This window comes from Pleurodeles waltl, chromosome 4_2 (assembly GCF_031143425.1).
Source record: "Pleurodeles waltl isolate 20211129_DDA chromosome 4_2, aPleWal1.hap1.20221129, whole genome shotgun sequence".
NCBI classification, from domain to species: domain Eukaryota; kingdom Metazoa; phylum Chordata; class Amphibia; order Caudata; family Salamandridae; genus Pleurodeles; species Pleurodeles waltl.
Window position 1 is genome coordinate 30,583,321 of NC_090443.1, and position 26,972 is coordinate 30,610,292.

At 45.2% G+C, this 26,972-nt stretch overlaps 1 protein-coding gene across 4 annotated transcripts in view; it reads left to right on the forward strand.

The window, feature by feature from the left end:
- Nucleotides 1–26,972, forward strand: part of KMT2D (lysine methyltransferase 2D) — a 1,162,185-nt gene that overhangs the window by 1,032,509 nt on the left and 102,704 nt on the right. For all 4 annotated transcript variants that reach the window (XM_069230486.1, XM_069230488.1, XM_069230487.1 and 1 more), the window contains 3 exons: nucleotides 11,569–11,728; nucleotides 13,349–13,430; nucleotides 23,374–23,549. In XM_069230486.1, the coding sequence (XP_069086587.1) occupies nucleotides 11,569–11,728; nucleotides 13,349–13,430; nucleotides 23,374–23,549 (418 nt within the window). The remainder of the gene's footprint in view (nucleotides 1–11,568; nucleotides 11,729–13,348; nucleotides 13,431–23,373; nucleotides 23,550–26,972) is intronic.

Below are 26,972 nucleotides of genomic sequence, written 5' to 3' on the forward strand. Positions count from 1 at the left end.
CTCAACCTTGCGATATGGCTCCTGAAGTCATAGTTTTGGTTATTTAAATGTTCCACCAGAATGCATGAACATTCTCAAAGAGGCATGTAACCTTACAACCAGACAGTGTTATGCAGCAGAAGGGAATCGTTTAGTATTCTACTGTACGCCTAAACACATTAACTTACTCAAAGATTTAGTCCAGGATATTGTTTATTTGCTGCATTTGCTAAAGGCAAATCTAGCATACTCATCTGTTCCTTGTATTTCATAGCTGTAGCGGCCTACCTGCAAAACAGACAACATATCTCCTTATTCAGAATTCCAATTATCAACGCCTTCATAGAAGGCTTCAAAAGAGTAATTCCACCCAGGGTTCCTCCAGCACCATCCTGGAATCTTAATATTGTACTTACTAGGCTCCTGGGTCCATTTTTTGAGCCTTTGCATGCTTGCAATTGCTTTCATAGAAAGTAGCTTTTTTTTTTTTTTTTTTAGGGGCAATCACTTTCCTAAGACGAGTCTGTGAATTCCAGGCGCTAACTTTAGAAGAACCATTTTTCTAATTATACAGAGATAGGGTAATTCTCACAAACCCTAAATTTCTTCATAAGGTAGTGTTACAATCTCACATGAATCAATCAATCAATTGAATTGCATGTTTTTCCCCACAACCAGACTCAGTTGCAGAGAGAGCTCTTCACACATTAGATGTTAACGCTTTAGCTGCTGGGCCTCACCCCCCCCCCCCCCCCCACCCCCATGCTGAGCCCTGTCCACATAAGCTATCCATGTCAAATTTGCATCCCTTTTTTCCAACATCCTTGAGATTCTAAAGGTACCCAGAGTTTGTGGGTTCCCCTGGAGGAGGCCATGAAATTAGCCAAAATAATGCTAAAATGTCCCTTTTTTTTTTCTCAGAAAAATAGGAAGAATGGGGAAAAAGGGCCAATGAAGAAAGCATGTGGTTTTTCCCCCGAAAATGGCATCAACAAAGGGTTTGCGGTGCTAAAATCACCATCTTCCCAGCTTTCAGGAACAGGCAGACTTGAGTTGGAAAAACACATTTTTCAACACAATTTTGGGATTTTACTGGGAAAGACCCAATTTTTTGTATTTTTTGTGCTTTCAGCCTCCTTCCAGTTAGTAACAGAAATGGGTGTGAAACCAATGCTGGATCTCAGACAGCTAAATATTTCTGAAAAGTAGACACAATTCTGAATTCAGCAAGGGGTAATTTATGAAGATCCTTCAAGGTTTTCATACGGAAAGTAACTTCTAAAATAAAAATATATTGAAATTGAGGTGAAAAAAGAGACATTTCCGGCCACGTTCTCTTCTATAACTTTTTCCACCTATGACAGATGTTTTAGAGCAATATATTGTTCCATCTGCTGGACTCTTCTGGTTGTAGGGATATATAGGGCTTGTAGGTTCATCAAGAATCCTAGGTACCCAGAGCAAGTAAATGAGCTACACCTTGCAATGGGTTTTCATAGTATACTGGGTAATTCATTTGATGAAATATAAAGACTGAATAATAGGTATGAAGGAAACCTTTGTATTTCCAAAACGGGCATAGGATAAGATGTTGAGAAGCAGTGGTTATTTGCACATCTCTGAATTCTGGGGTCCCCATACTAGCATGTGAATTACAGGGCATTTCTCAAATAGACTTTTTTTTTACACACTTACATTTGGAATTAAAAAATGTAGAGAAAGACAAGGGACAATAACACTTGTTCTGCTATTCTGTGTTCCCTCAAGTCTCCAGATAAAAATGGCACCTCACTTGTGTGGGTAGGCCTACTGCCCGCCACAGGAAACGCAACATGGACACATCACATTTTTACATTGAAATATGACATATTTTTTGCAAAGTGCCTAGCTGTAGATTTCGGCCTCTAGCTCAGCCTGCACCTAGGGAAACCTACCAAACCCGTGAATTTTTTAAAACTAGACACCTAGGGGAATCCAGGGCGGGGTAAATTGTGGGGCTCTTACCACGTTTTGGTACCCAGAATCCTTTGCAAACCTCAATATTTGTCAAAAAAACTTTTTCTTCACATTTCAGTGCTGCAAAGTTCTGGGAACTGAGAGGAGCCACAAATTTCACCCAGCATTCCCCCAAGTCTCCTGATAAAAATGGTACCTCACTTGTGTGGGTAGGCCTAGTGCCCGTGTTAGGAATAGATCACACAACGGTCAATGTTCGTCCTTACATGAGGACAACTATTGACCCTGGGGTGATCCATTCCTGACGCAGGCACTAGGAACAGGTACTCAAGTAGGGTAGTGTTTTTATCAGGACAGGTGGGGAAACACTGGGTGGTAGGAATATTGTGGATCCCAGCATATTCCTGAGCTTGTGTGACAGAAATGCAAGAAAAAATAGTTTTTATTGTACATTCAGCTTTGCAGGGTATTCTGGGTAAACTTTGGGAAATCCACACAAGTCACTCCTCTGTGGACTCCCCCAGATGTCTAGTTTCCAGAAATGTCTGGGTTTGGTAGGTTTCCCTGTATGACCGCCGAGCCCGGGACCACAAACGCAGGTGCCTGCCTTACAAAACCAGATAGTTTTGTGATAGATAATTTTGATGTCTCCACAATACGATTTGGGCGGTGGAATTTGGGGCTGAACTAAATTGGGGAGCGCCCAAGCCCTGTGCTTGCTGCTGCATGCACTTGCTCCCTAGGTTGGGCTAACCCACTGTTGTCCCGATGCACAGACTGTGCTTGCAAAGGGACAGCAGGACTGTCCTCATCACCTCCCTCATAATCACTGGAAGAGGAGTTATTGAATGGGACTCCTCAGACTGAAAAATCACTCCCAGAGTCTGCACCATTGTCCTATCCCTCAGATGCTGTCTCAGTATCTGCTGTCTCTGATCCTATGACAGAACTGTCCTCTATAACCCAAGTTAGGGCTTGAGCAGCAGTCATCCAATGAGATGCCATCCCTGCTACTGGTTAAATTGTTGCTCTAAAATACTAGCCTATGTAGACAGTCACAAAATTGCTGGTGGGTGTGTGATACCTGCAACAGTAGAGGCCACCTTACCTTCTTCCCTCAATCAGCATGTTCTCTCAAGACACTCAAAAAAACCAAAAAAAGACACACTGTTACTTCACCTTGTCACATACCAATCGTCAGTCTTTAGCGCCCAGTCCAACAATCATTATTGGCTCTCCCACTCCCATTACCTCCTCCTCCGATTCCCTCACTACCACCGAGCAAAAGTGCATTTCATCTCTCCATAGCCTTTCTTGCACATACCATTTTTTTTATAGTGCAGGTAATCGCTGGCTTTACTAATCCACTCAGCTATTCACATATAATACAGTTTTGATCCTTGCAGGAGGCATATAAACTTTCTGCACTACTTTATGGCATCAAAACTGCCACTAGACAAAAGTCAGATTTTTTCTAGCAGAAACATAATCACGAGTTACTTGACTTTTTTTTATTGCTACCTAAATGCTACAGTTGAAATACGTCAGTTGAAGTATGTGCATTGCTTTGAAGACGTAAGCTGCAACTGCAATAGAACTGGTGGCGAATATATATATATATATGTTCGGTGGCATGTGTAGCTGCAGATATACATGCTGTGCACATCCCGCCATCTGGTGTTGGGCTCGGAGTGTTACAAGTTGTTTTTCTTCGAAGAAGTCTTTTCGAGTCACGAGATCGAGGGACTCCTCCCATTTTGGCTCCATTGCGCATGGGCGTCGACTCCATCTTAGATTGTTTTTTTTCCGCCATCGGGTTCGGACGTGTTCCTTTTCGCTCCGTGTTTCGGGTCGGAAAGTTAGTTAGAATCTCGGAAAAATCGTCGGTATTGTTTGCGTTCGGTATCGGGTTAGTTATAACAGATCGACACCGACTTTTGAAGAGCTCCGGTGGCCCTTCGGGGTTTTTTCGATCCCCCCGTCGGGGCCTGGTCGGCCCGGCCACGTGTTTCTTCAAGGCTGATGGAACGGACCCCATGCCGCTTCTGCCCAAAATGTCATAACAAGTATCCATATACAGATCAGCATCTGGTCTGTAACTTGTGTCTGTCTCCAGAGCACAAGGAGGATACCTGTGAAGCATGTCGAGCGTTTTGGTCGAGGAAGACATTAATAGGCCGAAGAGCAAGAAGACTGCAGATGGCGTCGGCGCCGACAGGAAAAGGGCGTTTCGAAGAGGAAGAAGAAAGCTTCTCCATCCATGAATCGGACTCGGACGAGCTCGATCCCGAAGAAACGCCGAAAACCATGAGTAAGACATCGAAACATAAAACTCACGAGAAGACAACAAAAGCCCAGGGGACGCCACCGCCAACAGGCCATGGCTTAACCCGAAAAATAGGTGACCGATCATCGGCACCGAAAAAGGGCATGCATGTGGCGAAGTCATCCGACTCCAGTCGAGATACCGCCACACAGCTATCTCGGGCCCGAGACAGCGGCTCCGAACAGATTCGGCACCGAGACAGTGGCACCGAAATGGTTCGGCACGAGACACCACGACGCCGAAAATAAAGAAGGTTGCCTCGGAGCCCAAAAAGGCGACCGAAAAGATTTAGATTCCGAAACATCCAGCCTCGGAACCGAAAACAGGTTCCTACACAGAGGAACAGGGATTGTCCTCCCAGATGCAAGGACATAAGTTCGGAGAGGAACTTCAATCTGTGGAGCCAGACTACACTCAAAGAAGGCTCCACATTCAAAAAGACACCAGGAAGATAAGCACTCTTCACCCAATTAAGATGAAAAGAAGGCTTGCCTTTCAAGAAAAGGACAAGCAGCCACAGGCAAAGGTGGCAAGACAAACAACTCCACCACCATCAATGCACACATCACCGGTAGCCACTCCACCACTGATGCAATCCCCGACTCGTACTGCAATGAGTCAAGATGATCCTGATGCATGGGACCTTTATGATGCTCCTGTATCAGATAACAGCCCAGACTGTTACCCTACAAGGCCGTCGCCACCTGAAGACAGTACATCCTACACGCAGGTGGTCTCAAGGGCAGCTGCGTTTCATAACGTCACCTTGCATTCAGAACCAATTGAGGATGACTTTTTATTTAATACACTCTCCTCCACTCATAGCCAATACCAAAGCTTACCTATGCTCCTGGGAATGCTAAAACATTCAAAACAAATATTTCAGGATCCTGTTAAAGCCAGATCCATAACTCCATGGGTGAAATACAACAAGCCGTGCTGAATATGCCCTTTAATGAACAGAAGTTGTTTGGGCCGGAAGTCGACACTGCTATTGAAAAACTCAAAAAAGATACTGATACCGCAAAAGCCATGGGCGGACTCTACTCCCCCCAAAGCAGAGGCACATTTCGCAAGACACCATTTAGGGGAGGGTTTCGAGGTCAACCTACAGAGGCCACAACCTCACAAGCAAGGCCCACTTATCAAAGCCAATACCAGCAGGGAAGTTTTCGGGGGCAATATAGAGGGGCACAATTCCAAAAAAATAGAGGGAAGTTCCAAAGCCCCAAAACCCCTCAAAACAAACAGTGACTTCCAAGTCACACATCCCCAACACATAACACCTGTGGGGGGGAGACTAAGACTATTTTACAAACATTGGGAGTAGATAACAACAGACACTTGGGTACTGGCAATTATCCAGCATGGTTATTGCATAGAATTTCTCAAATTCCCTACAAACGTACCACCAAAAACACACAATATGTCAAAAGAACATATAAATCTTCTAGGACTAGAAGTTCAGGCATTACTACTAAAAGAAGCAATAGAATTAGTACCAGAACACCAGAAAGGAACAGGAGTTTACTCTCTGTACTTTCTCATACCCAAAAAAGACAAGAGTCTGAGACCTATATTAGATCTCCGAACATTAAATACCTACATCAAATCAGATCACTTTCACATGGTGACATTACAAGACGTAATCCCACTACTCAAACAACAAGACTACAGGACAACACTAGACCTAAAGGATGCATATTTCCATATACAGATACATCCTTCACACAGAAAGTACTTAAGGTTTGTATTCCAAGGGATACATTACCAATTCAAGGTGTTGCCATTCGGAATAACAACTGTGCCAAGAGTTTTTACAAAGTGCCTAGCAGTCGTAGCTGCACATATCAGAAGGCAGCAAATACATGTGTTCCCGTACCTAGACGATTGGTTAATCAAAACCAACACGCTACAAAAGTGTTCACAACACACAGAGTATGTCATAGAACCCCTCCACAAACTAGGTTTCACAATCAACTACACAAAGTCACACCTTCTGCCGTGTCAAACACAGCAATACTTAGGGGCGACAATCAACACAGCAAAAGGGATTGCCACTCCAAGTCCACAAAGAGTTCAGGCATTTCACAATGTAATACAGGCCATGTATCCAAATAAAAAAATACAAGTCAAAATGGTGATGAAACTCTTAGGCATGATGTCCTCATGCATAGCCATTGTCCCAAGCGCAAGGTTGCACATGCGGCCCTTACAACAGTGCCTAGCATCACAGTGGTCACAGGCACAGGGTCAAATTCTAGATCTGGTGTTGGTAGACCGCCAAACATACACCTCGCTTCAATGGTGGAACAGTATAAATTTAAACCAAGGGCGGCCTTTCCAAGACCCAGTGCCACAATATGTAATAACAACAGATGCCTCCATGATAGGGTGGGGAGCACACCTCAATCAATACAGCATCCAAGGACAATGGGACACTCACCAAAAACAGTTTCACATAAATCACTTAGAACTATTGGCAGTATTTCTAGCGCTGAAAGCATTTCAACCCATAATAAGCTACAAACACATTCTTGTCAAAACAGACAACATGACAACGATGTATTACCTAAACAAACAGGGAGGCACACACTCAACACAGTTGTGTCTCCTGGCACAGAAAATATGGCATTGGGCGATTCACAACCACATTCGCCTAATAGCACAATTTATTCCAGGAATTCAGAACCAGCTAGCAGACAATCTTTCTCGGGATCACCAACAGATCCACAAATGGGAGATTCACCCCCAAATACTGAATACTTACTTCCAGAGTTGGGGAAGACCACAAATAGATCTATTTGCAACAAAAGAAAACGCAAAATGCCAAAACTTCGCATCCAGGTACCCACAAGATCAGTCTCAGGGCAATGCGTTATGGATGAGTTGGTCAGGGATATTTGCTTACGCTTTTCCCCCTCTCCCACTCCTTCCATATCTAGTAAACAAGCTGAGTCAAAACAAACTCAAACTTATACTAATAGCACCAACATGGGCAAGGCAACCTTGGTACACAACACTACTAGACCTCTCAGTAGTGCCTTATGTCAAACTACCAAACATACCAGATCTGTTAACGCAACACAAACAACAAATCAGACACCCAAATCCAGCATCGCTGAATCTAGCAATCTGGCTCCTGAAGTCTTAGAGTTCGGACATTTAGACCTTGCACAGGAATGTATGGAGGTCATAAAACAAGCTAGGAAACCTACCACTAGACATTGCTATGCAAATAAGTGGAAAAGATTTGTTTATTACTACCATAATAATCAAATTCAACCCTTACACGCATCTGCCAAAGACATCGTAGGATACTTACTACATTTGCAAAAATCAAAGCTAGCTTTTTCTTCCATTAAAATACATCTTACAGCAATTTCAGCTTACCTGCAAATTACGCATTCAACTTCTCTATTTAGAATACCAGTCATAAAAGCATTTATGGAAGGTCTAAAGAGAATTATTCCACCAAGAACACCACCAGTTCCTTCATGGAACCTCAACATTGTCTTAACACGACTCATGGGTCCACCTTTTGAGCCCATGCACTCTTGTGAAATGCAAAACTTAACGTGGAAAGTTGCATTTTTAATTGCCATCACATCTTTAAGAAGAGTAAGTGAGATTCAAGCATTTACCATACAATAACCATTTATTCAGATACACAAGCATAAAGTAGTTCTACGAACAAATCCTACATTTTTACCAAAAGTCATATCTCTGTTCCACTTAAATCAAACAGTAGAATTACCAGTGTTCTTCCCACAGCCAGACTCTGTAGCTGAAAGAGCACTACATACATTAGACATCAAAAGAGCGTTAATGTACTACATTGACAGAACAAAACTAATTCGCAAAACAAAACAATTATTTATTGCTTTCCAAAAACCTCATACAGGAAATCCAATTTCTAAGCAAGGCATTGCTAGATAGATAGTTAAGTGCATTCAAACCTGTTATCTTAAAGCAAAAAGAGAACTGCCTATTACACCAAAGGCACCCTCAACTAGAAATAAAGGTGCTACCATGGCCTTTCTAGGAAATATTCCAATTACAGAAATATGTAAGGCAGCTACATGGTCTACGCCTCATACATTTACCAAACACTACTGTGTAGATGTGCTAACAACACAGCAAGCCACAGTAGGCCAAGCAGTACTACGAACATTGTTTCAGACAACTTCAACTCCTACAGGCTGAACCACCGCTTTTGGGGAGATAACTGCTTACTAGTCTATGCACAGCATGTGTATCTGCAGCTACACATGCCACCGAACGGAAAATGTCACTTACCCAGTGTTCATCTGTTCGTGGCATTAGTCGCTGCAGATTCACATGCGCCCACCCGCCTCCCCGGGAGCCTGTAGCCGTTTAGAAGTTGATATTGAACATCTGTATATTTGTAAATATATATATTACTTTAAATTACATTATGTACATACATATTCACTCCATTGCATGGGCACTATTACTAGCATATACAACTCCTACCTCACCCTCTGCAGGGAAAACAATCTAAGATGAAGTCGACGCCCATGCGCAATGGAGCCGAAATGGGAGGAGTCCCTCGGTCTCGTGACTCGAAAAGACTTCTTTGAAGAAAAACAACTTGTAACACTCCAAGCCCAACAGTAGATGGCAGGATAATGCACAGCATGTGAATCTGCAGCGTCTCATGCCACGAACAGATGTACACTGGATAAGTGACATTTTCCTTATTAGACCTGTCAGTAGTACCACACTCAACTCCCAGACAGACAACATCTGTTGACACAAAACAAAGGACAAATCAGGCACCCAAATCCCAAGATACTCAATCTAGCAATTTGGCTCCTGAGGTCATAGAGTTTAGATGTTTACAACTCCCATCAGAATGTATGGGAGTTATTAAACAAGCAAGAAAACCCACTACTAGACGGTGCTATGCAAACAAATGGAAAATAATTGTATATTACTGTCAGTCTAAACGTACTGACCCTCTTACAGCATCAATACAAGACATCGTATGCTATTTACTTCATTTGCATAAATCAAATTTAGCATTCTTGTCCATAAAAATTAATCTAACTGCAATTTCAACATATTTACAAAATATACAGCACAGCTCCTTATTTGGAGTTCCTGTCATTAAAGCTTTCATGGAAGGTTTAAAACGCATCATTCGACCCAGGACACCTCCAGTCCCCTCTTGGAACTTAAATATAGTGCTTACACGACTTATGGGACCACCATTTGAACCCATGCACTCCTGCCAAATGCAGTTCTTAACATGGAAGGTTGCCTTCCTAGTGGCAGTACTTCTTTAAAAAGAGTAAGTGAAATCCAAGCCTTTACTCTTGAAGAACCGTTCTTCCAAGTACACAAGCATAAAGTTGTACTAAGAACAAAACCAAAATTTCTTCCAAAGGTCGTATCACCATTTCATATAAATCAAACAGTAGAATTTCCAGTCTTCTTCCCACAGCCAGCTTCTGTGGCAGAAAGAGCTCTACATACTTTAGTCATCAAAAGAGCTTTAATGTACTATATAGACAGAACAAAACAATTCAGAAAGACTAAACAACTATTTGTAGACTTCCAGACACCTCATACAGGCAATCCCATATCAAAACAAGGTTTAGCAAGATGGATTGTAAGATGCATCCAAACATGCTACATTAAAGCCAAAAGACAACTCTTTGTTACTCCTAAAGCACACTCTACAAGGAAAGAAGGTGCTACAGTGGCTTTTTTAGGGAATATACCAATGGCTGAAATATGTAAAGCAGGCACTTGGTCAACACCACATACCTTCACTAAACACTACTGTGTAGACGTTTTATCACGACAAGCCACAGTGGGCCAAGCGGTGCTAAGAACATTATTTCAAACAACTTCAACTCCTACAGGCTGACCACTGCTCATTTACGGGAGGGCAAACTTCTTTGTAGTCAATGCACAGCACGTGTATCTTCAGCTACACATGACATTGAACAGAAAATGTCACTTACCCAGTGTACATCTGTTCGTGGCACGTTCCGCTGCAGATTCACATGCACCCTCCCACCTCCCTGGGAGCCTGTAGTCATTTAAGTTACAAACATTTGTACATATGTATATACATTAATATTAGCATAGACCTCTTTTACTCTGCACCAATATACTCTATCACTCTTTCCTTTACCCTCTGTGGGAAAACAATCTAACAATGGAGTTGATGCCCATGCGCATTGGAACCGAAGAGGAGGAGTCATTCGATCCAGTGACTCAAACACTTCTTCGAAGAAAATCAACTTGTAACACTCCGAGCCCAACACTAGATGGCAGAATAATGCACAGCATGTGAATCTGCAGCGGAACATGCCACGATATATAGATAGAGAGATAGAGAAAAAACTTGTATATGTGGGTGTGGTTTACCTGGTGGCCAATCACAGCTATTGGAAACCACTCATACGATATATATCTACATAGATATGTCTGTGTGTATATAGGAATACATATATATATGTGTGTGTGTGTATATATATATATATATATATATATATATATTGTTTTTATTGTACCCCCCCACACGCCAGTTACCTATTACCCCTACAGCACATTCCACGGGAAAGAAAGGTGCTTCTATGGCTTTTTTAGGTAACATCCTAATAGCAGACATATGTAAAGCTGCTACTTGGTCTACACCACACGCATTTACCAAATACTACTGTGTAGATGTTTTAGCATGACAACAAGCCAATGTTAGCCAAGCAGGGCTTAGAACTCTCCCAACTCCCACAGGCTAGCCACCACTTACTTGGAGGGACTGCTTTAAAGTCTATGCGAAGCATGTGTATCTACATCCACACATGCTATCGAACAGAAAACATTACTTACCCAGTAGACATCTGCTCATGGTATGTAGTGCTGTAGATTCACAGGCACCCTCTCCAGACTCCTGTAGCTGTTGCATTCTCAAGTAAGTATTGTATATATGTAATACACAGCATGGACATCTCTTTTTCTTTACTCTCTATACACTCTTCATCTCACTTACCTGTGTGAAAACAATCTAACAAAGGACTCTATGCCCATGTGCAGTATTACCGAGAGGAGGAGTCACTCAATCTCGTGACTCGAAGATTCTTTGAACAAAAAAAACTGGTAAGACTCCTGATCCAACACTAGATGACAGACTTATGTCAAGCAGGTGAATCTACAGTACTGCATGCCACCAATAGATGTCTACTGGATATGCAACATTTTCCTTTTATAGTATTTTAAACTTTATGCTCCTTAACGCTACTGTTTTTTTTTCTTCTTATTTCCCTCCATAGAACAACCTGAGTAATCCTCCAACACCCCCATCTTCTCTTCCTCCTACCCCACCCCCATCTGTACAGCAGAAAATGGTCAATGGTGTCACCTCTGAAGACTTAAGGGAGCGACACAAGGACTCAGATTCTGAAGCATCCAGGGAAGCGGAGAGTCAAAAGGGTAATTGAATTTCTTGGCGAGATGTGGCACCCCTTGGTACGACCTTGCTGTAGTGAGCAGAAGCACTTCATTATAGGCACATAGCATTGTGCACGGTGAAAGCGCTTGTGTGTTTTGCGAGATGGCATAACTTAATACAAACAAAACCTCAACCTGGATTGAATATTCAATGCTGGTGAAGGTACTGCAGCCTGCCTGTGGTTATCATGTAGCATTAAATACTATACCACGGTAAAGAGATCAGGGGTGATATGGAAAATGACATTGTAATGTACACAAGATATCTCTTTACGAAAGGGTACACAGAGAGACTATAAACCATGCAATCTGACATGCTAAAGTACATGACAAGAATGCTTAAGTGTGAGGACCACGTACAGGCTGCAACAATCTATTGTTGTATTTGAGGCATAGCATATGCATATCAAGGAGGCCTCCCTCTGGGCAGAAGACAAAATATGAGAGAACAGGAATGCCTTTGAAACAGTTAGATGGCCTAGGAAATTACAGGGCAAAAACACATCTTTGTGAACAGAGACAAATATACAGGTAAAAAAGCTGCACTGCTTGAGGTAGAGTGTTAATCCAGATATACAGGGGAAAATGTCTCCTATGTTGAGGGCTGGATACTGGGATCTGCTCATGTGGGAGTGTTCCTCAAGTACAATAGAAATCAGAAAAGCTAGAAATGGGAAGTGGTAGAATTAGTAAACAGGATTTCTATATGAGGAATATGCATTATCTGTCATGACATCCAAGCTGCCTCCCAGTGTTCATATCTCAATACTCTTATTTAACAGCACCTTCCTCTGAGTGCATTTGCGGAACTGATTTTATGTTGATTGTAGTTTTGAGTAATACTAGTGTATTTTCGTAAACAGCATTTTCAATAGCTGAGCTAATACTTCTAACTTAAAATCTGGGGTACTTAACAGTAAGTATTTTCCATTCCTTGCCTGTATGTCTTTCTTCAAGATATTTATGCATTATAATTCTGAAGTGATTTATGCAGTCAGGATCAGTTTAGCATCCCACCTCAGTTATCTGCCTCCCCTTATGCTCATCTTTACATAGATATTGCAGAAATGTTTCTATTTTGGTCAAGTCTTTTCGATCCTTGTTCTGTAGGCTCAGCCAAATGAGCAGAGTCCACCCACCCACTATCCTTTTCTCAGCCAGTAATCTTCAGCACATTAGCGTGATGTAGCTAGCCCTGTACGCACTCCAGTTGGTGGTTCACATTATAGAAATCCATCTGCCATGTTCTGCTTAGTTTTGAAAATGCACCACATTACCAAAAACCTTTTTCATATTCTTTATTCGGTCCCTTAAGTTAACCACCTTTCCAAGTCCTACCAGCAATTCTCCACTTCTGCTGCAAATAGGTGTATTGAGGGTAACACAGGCTAGCTTCATATGAGTGTGGCAAGTTGCAGTAGGATGACTGGTAACTATAGATCTTGTGGCATATATCTTTTGACATCTGCTTACAAGGTTGTCCAGTCTTCAAATAGCATGCACATTTCCCGTTGCATCGACACTCTAGAGCACCTAAAACTATATTAAGCTGTAGATAAGGAGGTTAAGCCTTTACTTCTGATTTCCTGTTTTTCCTTTTAGTCATCTGTGGCTCTGAAGTAAAGAAGCTGGACCTGTTGGCAGCACTACCAACTCCACCACACAACCAAACGGAGGATGTCAGGTGCATAGATCTTTGACTGATGGGATGCCCATTTCATTTGTGTTGTATGCCCTGAATGTTGTTTTGCCCATTTATAGGTGGGGAGAGTCGACAAATGTAGAGATTTTGTATCCTATGATGGGTATATGGTATTTTTTAAAGACTTCTACTTCAGTGTCTGGTCTGTATATGCCAGTAGTAACTTATTAAACCTTGGATACAAATAAGCACTAGTATGTCTTGGCTGGTAGCATTGATTTTGAAAGGTTTTGTTGATTAATGACTCCGTCTTTGCCAGTTATATATTGTTCAGTGTGAATTATTAACTGTTCTGCACCTTGAAGGAGCCTTTGTTTATCACTACGCCAAGCAAAGAAAGGTGCAGTTTATATTTGTGCGAATGTGTTTGTGATAGAGACGTGTGACCACAGATTCCTCACTTTTCTAATATTTCCCCAGACATCAGTCTTGATCCAGAAACTTTGTGGTAGTTACCTCTGTGCGCTGATAGGTGGTGCTGTGCCCCACAGTGGCCCATTCTGTTCAGCAAATGACCAACGATGTAGGTGCTACTCCGTCACACGGACGTATGTGAGTTCTTTTCCACTCCACCAAACCCTTAGAGACTTCTTTAGCTCAAACATGTCTAAACAAAAAGTGTGTGTAAAACAACAGTTTAAACCTTGTGAGTACTGCCCAAGCAGATGTCTGTGACAGAGCCCCATTAGGTTTTCCTTTGTTGCCTGGGGTTGACTTACAATTCTAAAGCCTGCAGTGGCTGCACGTCAATGCATCAGAAAACCCTATGTCTGGGACATTCCAAGTCCTAAGGTTGATCTCTATCCCAGTGCAGAAGTCTGGCCCAAGTTTGTCGTCCTGATTCAAATCCTCAGACAAGTCAAAAAAAAAGCGGGACTCAGATAATTCCTGCCAGTGTTGTCGCATCATTGTGCCTCTCAGTCTTTTGCCTGAAGTAGGTCAACTTCTAAGCCAGTTCTGCAACTTGTCCTGGAACAACCAGAGTTTCCAGGTCCACATGTGACACTGGGGCTGATCCAAGAAACTGCAAGGCCATGGTCAGATTATTTGAATCCCTCTGATGCACCTACAGACCCCACTGAGCCTAGAGGCCTTCCATCTGGGATACCGCTGGAAGGTTCGCCCTCTACACCCGTTGGGCCATTTGAGCCAACCACTGGGACCCTACTGGTGTCTTTACTGACTCCAGCTCCACTTTCCACACCGGCCCTGAGGAATATCTGCTGATGCAGACTCAGTAGAACCCAAAGGACCAGACACTACCCATTGTGCTCTCTGACTCCTTCAACACTGTCCTGACCTCGACTGAGGCTACGCTCTGTAGCCATTGAGCTGCATCCCTTGTCCGCTCCACCTGAGCCTCTTGGTTCTGTGTGATGGACCTCACACGCTGCATTCTCTATTGGGGACAAACTCTGACAATGAGTATGATGCAGGCAAGTTCTGTGCAACCCTACAATGAATTGGTATGAAGACCTCCAGGATGCAACTTGCCTCAACACCTCTCCTGATACAGGCCTAGTCTCCCCTCCAGGCCCTGCCACTGTAGAAAGTGCCTCCTTCACAATGGTCATGCAGACAACGGCTGAGGTTCTCAACCTCCAGCTCCACCACCTTGGTAGTCAAAAATAATGTGTTAAATGAAGGTCTCCAACCAGGGCAGGCTAATACTGAGCCCTTCTTTCCCTTTAATGAGGCCTTCACCAACCCTCTTTTAGGGGCCTGGTCCAAGCCTTGTTCTCGTCCCTTAGTGAATCGCCAGATTGTGAAGCTCCATCCCACTGCCACCCCACGTGCAAACCTGCCTTTCTTACTCTACGCCTTTCTACCAAGAGCTTGTTGGTGTAAGCTTCCACCAGCTGGACAAACCCGAATAACGTCCCAACTAATCCTCTGAATAGGGAGTCTGAGTTGAGACTTTCAGGAACAGGGTGTTTTCTTCCATGAGTTAGGCTCTTCAGTCAGTAAATGCCAACTGCCTTTTAGGCTGCTATTCTTTATCAAAGTAGGACTCTGTTGCTCAACGTATTGGAAGATCTTTGTTCCATATTGACCTAAGCTACACAAGATGGCTGTAATGCTGCAAAGTTTACTAACCATTGTATACCACATGGTTCATTGGTCGAGCCATTGGCACTAGCTTTGCTATCAGTTGCCATGCCTGGCTGAGATCTACAGGTTTCTCAGGTGACGTACAGACATCCCTTATGGACATGCTCTTTGATGGGACTCACCTTTTGGTGGCAAAGCAGACACTGCCCTAGAGCATTTCGAAGAAAGTGGGGCCTCAGCACGCTCCTTGGGTTTGTCTGCCCTGGCTGCCAACCTCATTAGCTACACCTCTGTGACTCTGGCATGGGCATTCCATACAGACAACCACTTAAGCCTCAGCAAGGTTCCCAGCCCCTTTCATGATCCAACCTTAGCATCTGCTGATCCCATGGTCAGGATCAGCGTGCCATTCAGTTTACTGTCTCTTTTCCTCCCTCTCCCGGTCACACCTGCCAACCCCTTTTAGCAAGCCCTTAGTCGAGCTCACCACCCCATTGAGGCATGATCCAATGACTTTTACTGGCCTGCCAGGACTTAACATCAGACAGGTGTACAGCAGGGTCATGCAATACCCTTCCTGACTGCTAGGCTGCAACTTCCACAATCCTCAGACCCCCCCCACAAGCACACAAACAGACCCACATTTTTTGTCTGATATTGATGCCAACTTGACTGAGAGTGTGCTGGGATCTTGCTAACCAGGCACCAACACCAGTGTTATTTCCCAAAAACTATACCTTTGTTTCCACAATTAGCACATCCCTGGTACACAGTTAAGTCCCTTGTAAAGGGTCCCCGGGAGCTACAGCATGTATTATGCCACCCTAGGTGAGCCCCACCAAGCAAATGCACACTGCCATTACAGCTTGTGTGTGCTGGTAGGGAGAGAAAGACAGACAGCATGGCACCCCTCTCAGGGTGTCATGCCCACAAACCACTGCTTGTGGCATAGGTAAGTCATCCCTCTAGCAGGCCTTACAGCCCTAAGGCTGGGTGCGCTATACTACAGGTGAGAGCGTAGCTGCATGATCCATATGTCCCTACAGTGTTTAAGTCCATTTTTAGATGCAAGTGCAGTGTGGCCATATTAAGTACATGGGTTGGGAGTTTGTCATTACAAACTCCACAGCTCCATGATGGCTTCACTGAAGGCTGGGAAGGTTAGTATCAAACTTTCTCAGTACAATAAACCCACACTGATGCTAGTGGTGAATTTATTATACAATGCACCCTGAGGGTATCTTAGGGATGCCCCCTGTATTTTACCCAACCCTTTAGTGTAAGGCTGACCAGTCTGTGCCAACCTGCCACTAAAAGAAACGTTTTGACTCCATGGGGTAAGAGCCTTTGTGCTCTCTGGGATCAGGATCAAAGCCAGCTCTGGGAGAAGGTGTGTTACACCTCCTCCCTGCAGGAACTTCAACACTTGGCGGTGACCCCACTCTGCACCTGACACAGAGCTGGTCCCCAGGCGATTCTGACCCAGTATCCACCCTGGGTTGACCTCTCCTGTCCCACACTACAACGCCTGCAGCCTAAATCCAGAGGGACCCCCCTGACTGCAACAGAACCGGACGAAGATTCCTGATGCCAAAACGTACCCCTGCAGCCCCCTGATCTTGAGGAATCCGATCTTCGGTGCAGCAACATACAACAGGCGGTCCTCCTCCTTGTCCAGCCTTTGGTTTTCCAGGCCTGGACTTTGCCTGCAGCATCTGTGTGACCCCTGGGGTCCCCCTATATGAAAGCATTGGGAGCAAATGTACTTACTTGCAACTTTAATCTTGTGGTTCTAGAATGAAAAGTAACAAAACAATTTTTTGCTATATAAAAACAATTGGCCTGGAGTTAGTCATTGAGTGTGTGCTTCATTTATTGTGTGTGTGTGTGTGTACAACAAATGCTTTGCACTACCCCTAATAAGCCTAACTGCTTGTCAACACTGCCACAAAACAGAGCATTAGTATTATCTACTTTAGCGTCTGCTAAGCCTCTGGGGAACCTCTGGACACTGTGCCACTATATTTCATTTTTAGTATACAGAGAGCCAGCTTCCTACAGAGTGCAAGCAGGGGTGCCTGCATCAGGAGTGGGTTGTGGTACACCTGGTACTTCCTTGTGTCATAGAAGGACTGAGGCCTCCATCCCATTTTAAACCTGTGCCCTCTCAATGCCTTTCGTTGGAAGGACATTTAAAATGCTCATTCTGGCGTGGGTTCTGTCTGCCCTTCAATCTGCAGGATGCTAATTTTCACATTCCTGCTCTGAGGGTCCACAGGTGCCATCTGCAACCTAAGGTGGGACAGGAGCAATTTCAGTTTGCTGTGCTCCCATTTTGGCCTCTCCTGTACCATTTGGGTGTTCATGAGAGTGAATGATGCTGGCAGCACATCTTTGGAGTTCAGGGGTTCTATTCTTCTCCTACCTTAACAAGTAGCTGCTGATGGCTGGCTCACATCAGACTGTCGTCACCCACCTCCAGACTACATCGAACTGTCCGACACCCTTTGGGTTCACTGTCAATTTGCCAAGGTCACACTTGCCACCTGCCCAAATGCTCCCTTCCATTGAAGCCATTCTGGGTACGGTTTTGTGATTGTCTCCCGGAAAGGAGATTTTAAGACATTCTGGCTATGATCCTGATCTTTCAGCTTCTGTCTTGGATTTCAGTGATGTAGATCTTGAGGCTGCTGGGACTGATGGCCTCCTGAATATTGTTAGTCAAGTCCTCCAGGTGACTTAGAGGGCTCTGAGGTGGGATCTGAAGTCTCAGTGGTCCCAACATCGAGGGGATCTCTCCAACAATGTTCAGATCTCCGAGGGGACTGCAAAAGATTTACAGTGGTGTTCATTTGATGACAGTTGGGTCAGTGGGCCACCCCTCAATCTGCCCCACCCTGAGCGAATAGTTGAGAATGATGCGTTGATTCTGGGTTGTGGCAAGAGGTCTCTCGTCTGCAGCTCTATACAAACCTTTTGGCGCTGAGGGCCATCCACTTGACATTGAAAGCAGTCCTAGCCTTCATCAAGGGAAGACTGATGCAGGTGCTTACAGACACCACCATCATGTGGTATTGCAGCCAACAGTGCATTGTGGACCCTGTTGCCAGGAGGCTTTTCCCCCCACTGCAAATTGCTGTAACATCCAGGAACTTCCTGGTGGGATTTATTTAACACCAGAATGGACAGTCTAAGGGCCTGATTTAGAACTTGCAGACGGGTTACTCCATCACAGTGGTGAGGGAGAGCCCATTCGCTGAAACCGAAATCTTATAGAATATAATGGGATTTACATTTTGGCAGACAGGATATCCGTCACCGTTGTGACAGAGTAACCCGTCTGTTGAGTTCTAAATCAGGCCGTAAGCCATCAATGCCTGGCAGGTCGTGAGTGGCAGTTACACCTGGACGTGGTGCAAGGTCTCCTCCAGGCATGGGTAGAACCTAGGCTTGATCTCAGCCACTGCTGAGAACTCACTATGTCAGCAGTTCTATGCGTTGGAGTTTTTAATCTCTCTCTCTCGCTCTCTTTCTCTCTCTTTCTCTTTTTCTCTCACTCTTTCTCTTTCTTTCTCTCTGTAAGGAAATGCCTCCTTGGCATGGTTACCCCCTATCTTTTTGCCTTTGCTGATGCTAAGTTTTGATTGAGAGTGTGCTGGGACCTTGCTAACCAGGCCCGAGCACCAGTGTTCTTTCCCTAAACTGTGCCTTTGTCTCCAATTGGCACAAGCCTGGCACTACGGTAAGTCCCTTGTAACTGGTACCCCTGGTACCAAGGGCCCTGATGCCAGGGAAGGTCTCTAAGGGCTGCAAGCATGTCTCAAGCCACCCTGGGGACCCCTCACTCAGCACATGCACACTGCTTCACAGCTTGTGTGTGCTGGTGGGAGAAAAAGACTAGGTTGACATGGCACTCCCCTCAGAGTGCCATGCCAACCTCCCACTGCCTGTGGCATAGGTAAGTCACCCCTCTAGCAGGCCTTACAGCCCTAAGGCAGGGTGCACTATACCACAGGTGAGGGCATATGTGCATGAGCACTATGCCCCTACAGTGTCTAAGCAAAACCTTAGACATTGTAAGTGCAGGGTAGCCATAAGAGTATATGGTCTGGGAGTTTGTCAAACACGAACTCTACAGTTCCATAGTGGCTACACTGAAAACTGGAAAGTTTTGGTATCAAACTTCTCAGCACAACTTCTCAGCACAATAAATGCACACTGATGCCAGTGTGCAATTTATTGTAACATACACCCAGATGGCATCTTAGAAATGCCCCCTGAATACCAATCCGACTTCTAGTGTTAGGCTGACCAGTTTCTGCCAGCCTGCCACAACCAGATGAGTTGCTGGCCACATAGGGAGAGTGGCTTTGTCACTCTATGGCCAGGAACAAAGCCTGTACTGGGTGGAGGGGCTTCTCACCTCCCCCTGCAGGAACTGTAACACCTGGCGGTGAGCCTCAAAGGCTCGCCCCTTTTGTTACAACGCCACAGGGCATCCCAGCTAGTGGAGATGCCCGCCACTCCGGCCACTGCCCTCACTTTTGGCGGCAAGGCTGGAGGAGATAATGAGAAAAACAAGGAGGAGTCACCCACCAGTCAGGACAGCCCCTAAGGTGTCCTGAGCTGAGGTGACCCCTGCCTTGAGGAATCCTCCATCTTAAGTTTGGAGGATTCCCCAATAGAATTAGGGATGTGCCCCCCTCCCCACAGGGAGGAGGCACAAAGAGGGTGTAGCCACCCTCAAGGACAGTAGCCATTGGCTACTGCCCTCCCAGACCTAAACACCCCCCTAAATTCAGTATTTAGGGGCTCTCCAGATCCCAGGAAATTAATTCCTGCAACCTGAAGAAAGGAGGACTGCTGACCTACAAGCTTGCAGAGAAGGAGGAAGACGACAACTGATTGGGCCCTAGCCCTACCGGCCTGTCTCCAACTTCGAAAACCTGCAACCAGCGACGCATCCGACAGGGACCAGCGACATCTGAAACCTCAGAGGACTGCCCTGGACTAAAGGACCAAGAAACTCCGGTGAACAGCGGCCCTGTTCAAAACCTGCTACTTCTTTGCAACAAAGATTCAACTTTCCAAGACTGCACGTTTCCCTCCAGAAGTGTGAGACTTCTCACTCTGCACCCGACGCCCCCAGCTCGAGATTCAGAGAACCAAAGCCTCAGGGAGGACTCCCCGGCGACTGCGAGCCCGTGAGTAACCAGAGACGACCCCCCTGAGCCCCACAGCGACGCCTGCAGAGAGAATGCAGAGGCTCCCCTGACCGCAACTGCCTGTAACAAGGCACCCGACGCCTGAAACCTACATATCACCCGCAGCCCCCAGGACCTGAAGGAACCGAACTTCAGCGCAGGAGTGACCCCCAGACGACCCTCTGCCTAGCCCAGGTGGTGGCTGTCCCGAGAAGCCCGTACCCCCCCCGTGCCTGCCTGCATCGCTAGAGTGCCCTCCATTGTCTCCTCCCTGAAACCCGACGCCTGCTTTGCACACTGCACCCGGCCGCCCCTGTGCCACTGAGGGTGTGTTTTGTGTGCCTACTTGTGTCTCCCCCCTCCACCCCTCCCTCACACCCCCTCTCCCCCTCAGTGCCCCAGAACTGAGATTTGTAAGTGTTTTACTTACCTCCTAATCTGACCTTTACTTACCTCCCCCAGGAACTGTTGATTTTTGCACTGTGTCCACTTTGAAATTAGCTTATTGCCATTTTTGCAAAGACTGTATATGATATTGCTTTTATTCAAAGTTCCTAAATTATCTAAGTGAAATACCTTGCATTTAAAGTGTTTACTGCAAATCTTGAACCTGTGGTTCTTAAAATAAACTAAGAAAATATATTTTTCAATATAAAAACCTATTGGCCTGGAGTAAGTCTTTGAGTGTGTGTTCCTCATTTATTGCCTGTGTGTGTACAACAAATGCTTAACACTACGCTCTGACAAGCCTACTGCTCGACCACACTACCACAAAATAGAGCATTAGAATTCTCTTTTTGCCACTATCTTACCTCTAAGGGGAACCCTTCGAATTTGTGCACACTATTTCTTACTTTGAAATAGTATATACAGAGCCAACTTCCTACACATTCTCTTTCTCGCTCTTTTTCTCTTTCTCTTTCTGCGTTGGGACTGTTCTGGTCAGGAAAGACCAGGCCCTTGTCCTACTTGTGGCCCTAGATTGAGCAAGTATGGTATCCAGAGCTCTTGGCCATGAGCATCTGTCCCCTGATCAGTCTGCCCTTCCAGTAGGATCTGCTGTCACAACAGGGCAGATTCTTAAACCCGGCCCTCTGCTATTTCCAACTTCATGCTTGGAGATTGAGCGTCTACAGCTGAACACCTTTGACCATCCTCTGGAAGTGGTTTATGTCATCCTAGCAGCCAGACATCCCTCAACAAAAACTGTGAATGCCTGTCGTCGTGTGATCTGATGCGAGAGACTCTCTCCAGGCCAAATTGATGTTCGTTTGCGCTCTCCCTTGCCCAGCAAGGCTTCGATTGAGGCACAGTCAAAGGATATCTCTTAACATTTTAACAACTCCAAACTAGCTTATTTATCTAAATCGCCTGTTGTGATGTTTTTTTTTTTAAAGGACTTCAATGTTTTTTTCCTCCTTTTCCATTTGTTAAACTGCAGTAGGTCCTCACATATTTGATGTGTACTCCCCTTGCCCCTATACACAGCTGTTTTTTGTGACAGTGTTCCTCGTTGCCATAACATTGAAGCAGCATGTAAGTGAACGCCAAGCTTTGTCAACCTGCCTGTACCACCTTCTTCCTAGGCAAACAAGTTCTGCAGAGTAGGGCATCCTTTCGCCTCAGACTAATGACACAGTTCGATGTCTGTCAAATCACCACCTTACTTGCGGTCCGAGAAGGGGGAGAGACAACACAAGACCCCACATGAGCACTGAGCTTTTACATCAATCGTACCAGAGAACAGCGAGTAGATAATCAGCTCTTTGTGGGGTTAACAGGATCAAAGCTGGGAAAAGCCATGTAGAAAAAGACCACCTCTCACTGGATTGTGCTCTGCATAAAGATCTGCTACATACTGGCCAAAAAGCAGCAGCTGAGACTACTTAAGGGCTCATTCCACCAGAGCTAAGGCTGCGACCTCTGCAATGACACGTGGTGTGCCTTTCCTGGACTTTTGTGAGGTGGCTACATGGGCATCCCTCACAAAGTACTACTGTTTGGACATCCATGTTTGACCAGGGGGTCATTTCCCTTTGAGCCGATTTTCAGACCCAACTCCGAATAGGAGTTGCATTGGTTTTAATCATAAGGTGAGAAATCTACAGGTAGAAGTCCTTATCAGAAGAAATAGTTACTTGCCTTCAGTAATGTTCTTGATGGTAGATGCTGGATGGTAGATGCTGTATATAACTACAGATTCCTCACTAACCCTCCCATCCTCCCCATTCTGTGAATCACTCTGCCACTAAAAGTATCCCAAGTTTAGGAATCAATACACTGGGAGATGCCAATTTTCTGTTTGGGCTTTGCATCCAGGAGCATATACTGCCCCATAGCAACTCAAAGCAGTGTGCGAAAGTGTCTCTTATATTGGTTCTGCATGTCATTTCTGGAGTTGACCAATAACAATCCTTCGCCGCATGGCACCCCCTGCTCCTGCACGCAGAGGTACTGCTCAGAAGTTTCTAGATTCACTCTGACATCTGGGGAAATAATCAAAAGAGATCTGGGGAAAATTTCGAAAGATAAGAAATCTACAGTTAGACTGTCTTTACTAAAAAAAAAAAAAAAAAAAAAAACATTACCGAAGGTAAGTAATCTGTTCTTTGAATTGAATTCTAGTGAATTGACTATGTAAGGAGTACAATCTTAACCCTTTTTTCTAGGATGGAAAGCGATGAGGAGAATGAGAATCCAGACAGCATTGTCCCTGCCTCTTCTCCAGAGAGCGTGTTAGAAGAGGAAACTACACGCTTCCCGTTGCTGACAGATCTAAAAGTGGGACGTGATGATCGAGCTCTCTCACCAGTTATTCCGCTCATCCCAAGAGTCTGTATCCCAGGTCAGTAGACAGAGGCTTCACTATGTGACAGTGACATTTTGTTATTTGCACCTTTTTTGTCTGATAATAACTGAGATGCAGAAAAGTAACAAAAAATAAAGGGTTCGTATTATCTTGAAGACGCCCAGTTCAGTGTGTCAGATGCACAATGTTATTGTCTACTACAGTCACTGTGTTAAGTTTAACTGGGCTATCAAAGCAGTGCCTGCCAGGCTAGCACTGTTAACTTCAGAATTTAATATTAGGATGTTGGGGAGTTAGAATTTACATGTTCTGGATCACACAAGTCTTTGGTACATATGTGATTGTTTTTTGGCGCTGAGGTTGATAAACACCATGTGTTAATGTGCCACTCATCATCTTCTGTGTCACCATGCTCCATCTGATACTTCACTATTTTAAGTAGTAAGAAAGGTAAAGATGTGTTTGAGGCATGTGTGGCTGTAGATGAGCTTACTTAGCATAATCCTGCCATCTAGTGTTGTGCTTTGATGTGTGCAAGTTATTTTTCATCAAAGAAAGTTTTTTGTGTCCGGAGGTAGTGTGGTGACTCCTCTTTATGGTAATGCACACGATCATTGACTCCATTGGTAGGTTGTTTTCTTCCACCTTCAGGGTCGGACGTGTGCTCCTCTGCTCCGGTTCAACACCTTTGTTGCTTATTTCTCTTAGGCTTTACCATCTGTATTGTGTTGATCGCGGCTTGTTCTATCGCTCTTGTCACCTTGTCGACTTCATTAGGGTGAGTCGGGTTGGCCGTGGGCCTACGGCCTTTGGTGCGAACCTTACATCTTTGGTGTTTCACAGCAGAGCCAAAAACACTTATTCGACAAACCAGCACACAGTTCCGAGCCTGTGGAACCTTTGCTTCAGCATCTAGAGGATGAGAAAGACCTCAGGCAAAAACATACTTTGATTCATCAGGCACTGGACGCATCATCACAAGACCTCCACACACTAGTACACTGCCATCTAAGACAGCTTTTCTAGGGAGCTGGATTCTGGCTGCTACTCTTTCCCCCCCCCCAATCACCCCCCCCCCCCCTTCCCAAAATAACACACTTTTTGCCTGTTTTTAGATGCAGCGTAGACTACTGAAGTGCACTGGGTTCCTGCTAACCAGGTTCTCAGTGACAGTGTTCCTTCCCTAAAACAAAGACACTGTAGAGGTGCCTACTGAAACCCTACCTGCCTCTGGTGTGTTCATAGACTGATTTCTACCAGCCTGCCACCTGAAACTCCATTCTGGACCCCTAGAGTGAGAGCCTTCTGCTTTCAGGAGGTCCGGAACAAAAGCCTGTCCGGAAAGAGGGTTTAAAACCCCGCCAACAGGATGACCTGCTGATTAGCCTTCCTAAGGCTGTAAGCCGCCTTTGAAATGTGAATCTGGCTCCCCTCACAGGAGAGGAAGCCACCCCTCCTCTCTGTCCAGAGCACATTTGGCACAGGAAGTGGTCATATAGGGGACATAGTGACCCCAAGGGTTAGTAGCCCGTTGGCTCCTACCTCACACACCCCTAATGCCCTTAAGTTCAGTGATTAGGAGAGCCCCTGACACCAGAGAATCAGATCCTGATGACCTAAGACAACCAAGGACAAAGAAGAGCTGCAGAAGATGGGAAAAGAAGCAGCTGACCTGGTACCAGCCCCACCAGCCTGTCTGCATCCCTCGTTGAAATCCGCACCTAAGTCGACTCGTCCTGCAACTGTGTTTTCAGAAATTCAGGAGGACTGCCTTCCTTCAACAGACTTAAGACCTTCTGTGAACAGCATACCTGTTCTCTAACTCCAAAGAAGAGACTCTGAAGCCTCCCGAACTGCTAAGACCCAACACCTGAAGGCACCACTGCATCTGCTGTCTCTAACCCAAGGTGAAGTGGACCACCAAGGTTTCCCAGCTCCCCAGAGTCAGAGTCCATCGTGGTTTCACCCATCCTGGACTTTCTGTAGTCGCCTGCAGCCTCAGCGTGCATGCCCCCTCTCCCACAGCTTCTGTGGTGAGAGACCCAACATCTAAATCAACCAATGCACCCCCTGTGGCTCGATTCGAAGTGGGCCCTTGGTGTCAACGGAGTCCCCCAGCTCTCCTGAACTCGGGTCTACTTTGGTTTCACCCCTTCTGGACTCCCCGACGACGCCTGCAGCCTCAGACCACAGGACCCTTCAACTACGAGTGCTCCCGGGCACAGAAACCCAATGCCAAAGGACACGTCTGCACTCGTCGCCCCTTACCTGGTGAGAAGAGGACCAAAGGTACACCTACATCCACGAGCATCCCACTTTTGGAACCTAGCTGTTGGTTGCCCTTGACTGGCCTCATAGCCAGAGCCTGCAGCCTTTTTTTCCACGGAGACCAATCCCTATTGAAATACATTGGGCACCTGATGCCGTACTACACCTCTGCACCCGGCCGCCCCAGTGCCACCTGGTTTGACTTAATGGTGTGGTCCTGATCCTTGCTTAATACTCACCGTAAGTGTCTGAGATTGGTCTCACAAATCGTCAGACAGTACCCGATTGCAGAACTTGTTTTTCCTCCCACAGGATAACATTGCAGAACTCCAAAATTGCACTGTCTCTTTTTAAAGTGAAAAGAATTCCTATTGAAAAACATACTTACCTGAACAAATTTTCTCTTATGCCTAAACATATATAACGATGTCTGCTATTTTTATAAATTGGTGTGAATCTCCTTCTTGAGTCATGTCTTATTTATTGTGTGAATTTGTAGATGTCTTCCACTCCTCTGTGCTAAGGCTGCTTGACCAAACTACCCCTAAATATAGAACACTTTGGAATTGTATAGCAAGCCCTGCCCACTAACTTGGTGTAGGAAAATGCCTCTCATGGCATGGTTACCCCCTAACTTTTTGCCTTATGTTGATGCTAGTTATGATTGAAAGTGTGCTGGGACCCTGCTAACAAGGCCTCAGCACCAGTGTTCTTTCCCTAAACTGTACCTTTGTCTCCACAATTGGCACACAGATAAGTCTCTTGTAACTGGTACCAAGGGCCCTGTGGCCAGGGAAGGTCTCTAAGGGCTACAGCATGTATTATGCCACCCTGGAGACCCCTCACTCAGCACATGCACACTGCCTCACATCTTGTGTGTGCTGGTGGGGAGAAAATGACTAAGTCAACATGGCACTCCCCTCAGAGTGCCATGCCCACACCCTACTGCCTGTGGCATAGGTAAGTCACCCCTTTAGCAGGCCTTACAGCGCTAAGACAGGGTGCACTATACCACAGGCGAGGGCATAGTTGCATGAGCACTATGCCCCTACAGAGTCTAAGCCAAATCTTAGACATTGTAAGTGCAGGGTATCCATAAAGAGTATATGGTCTTAGTTTGTCAAACAAGAAATCCACAGTTCCATAATGGCTACACTGAATACTGGGAATTTTGGTATAAGACTTCGCCGC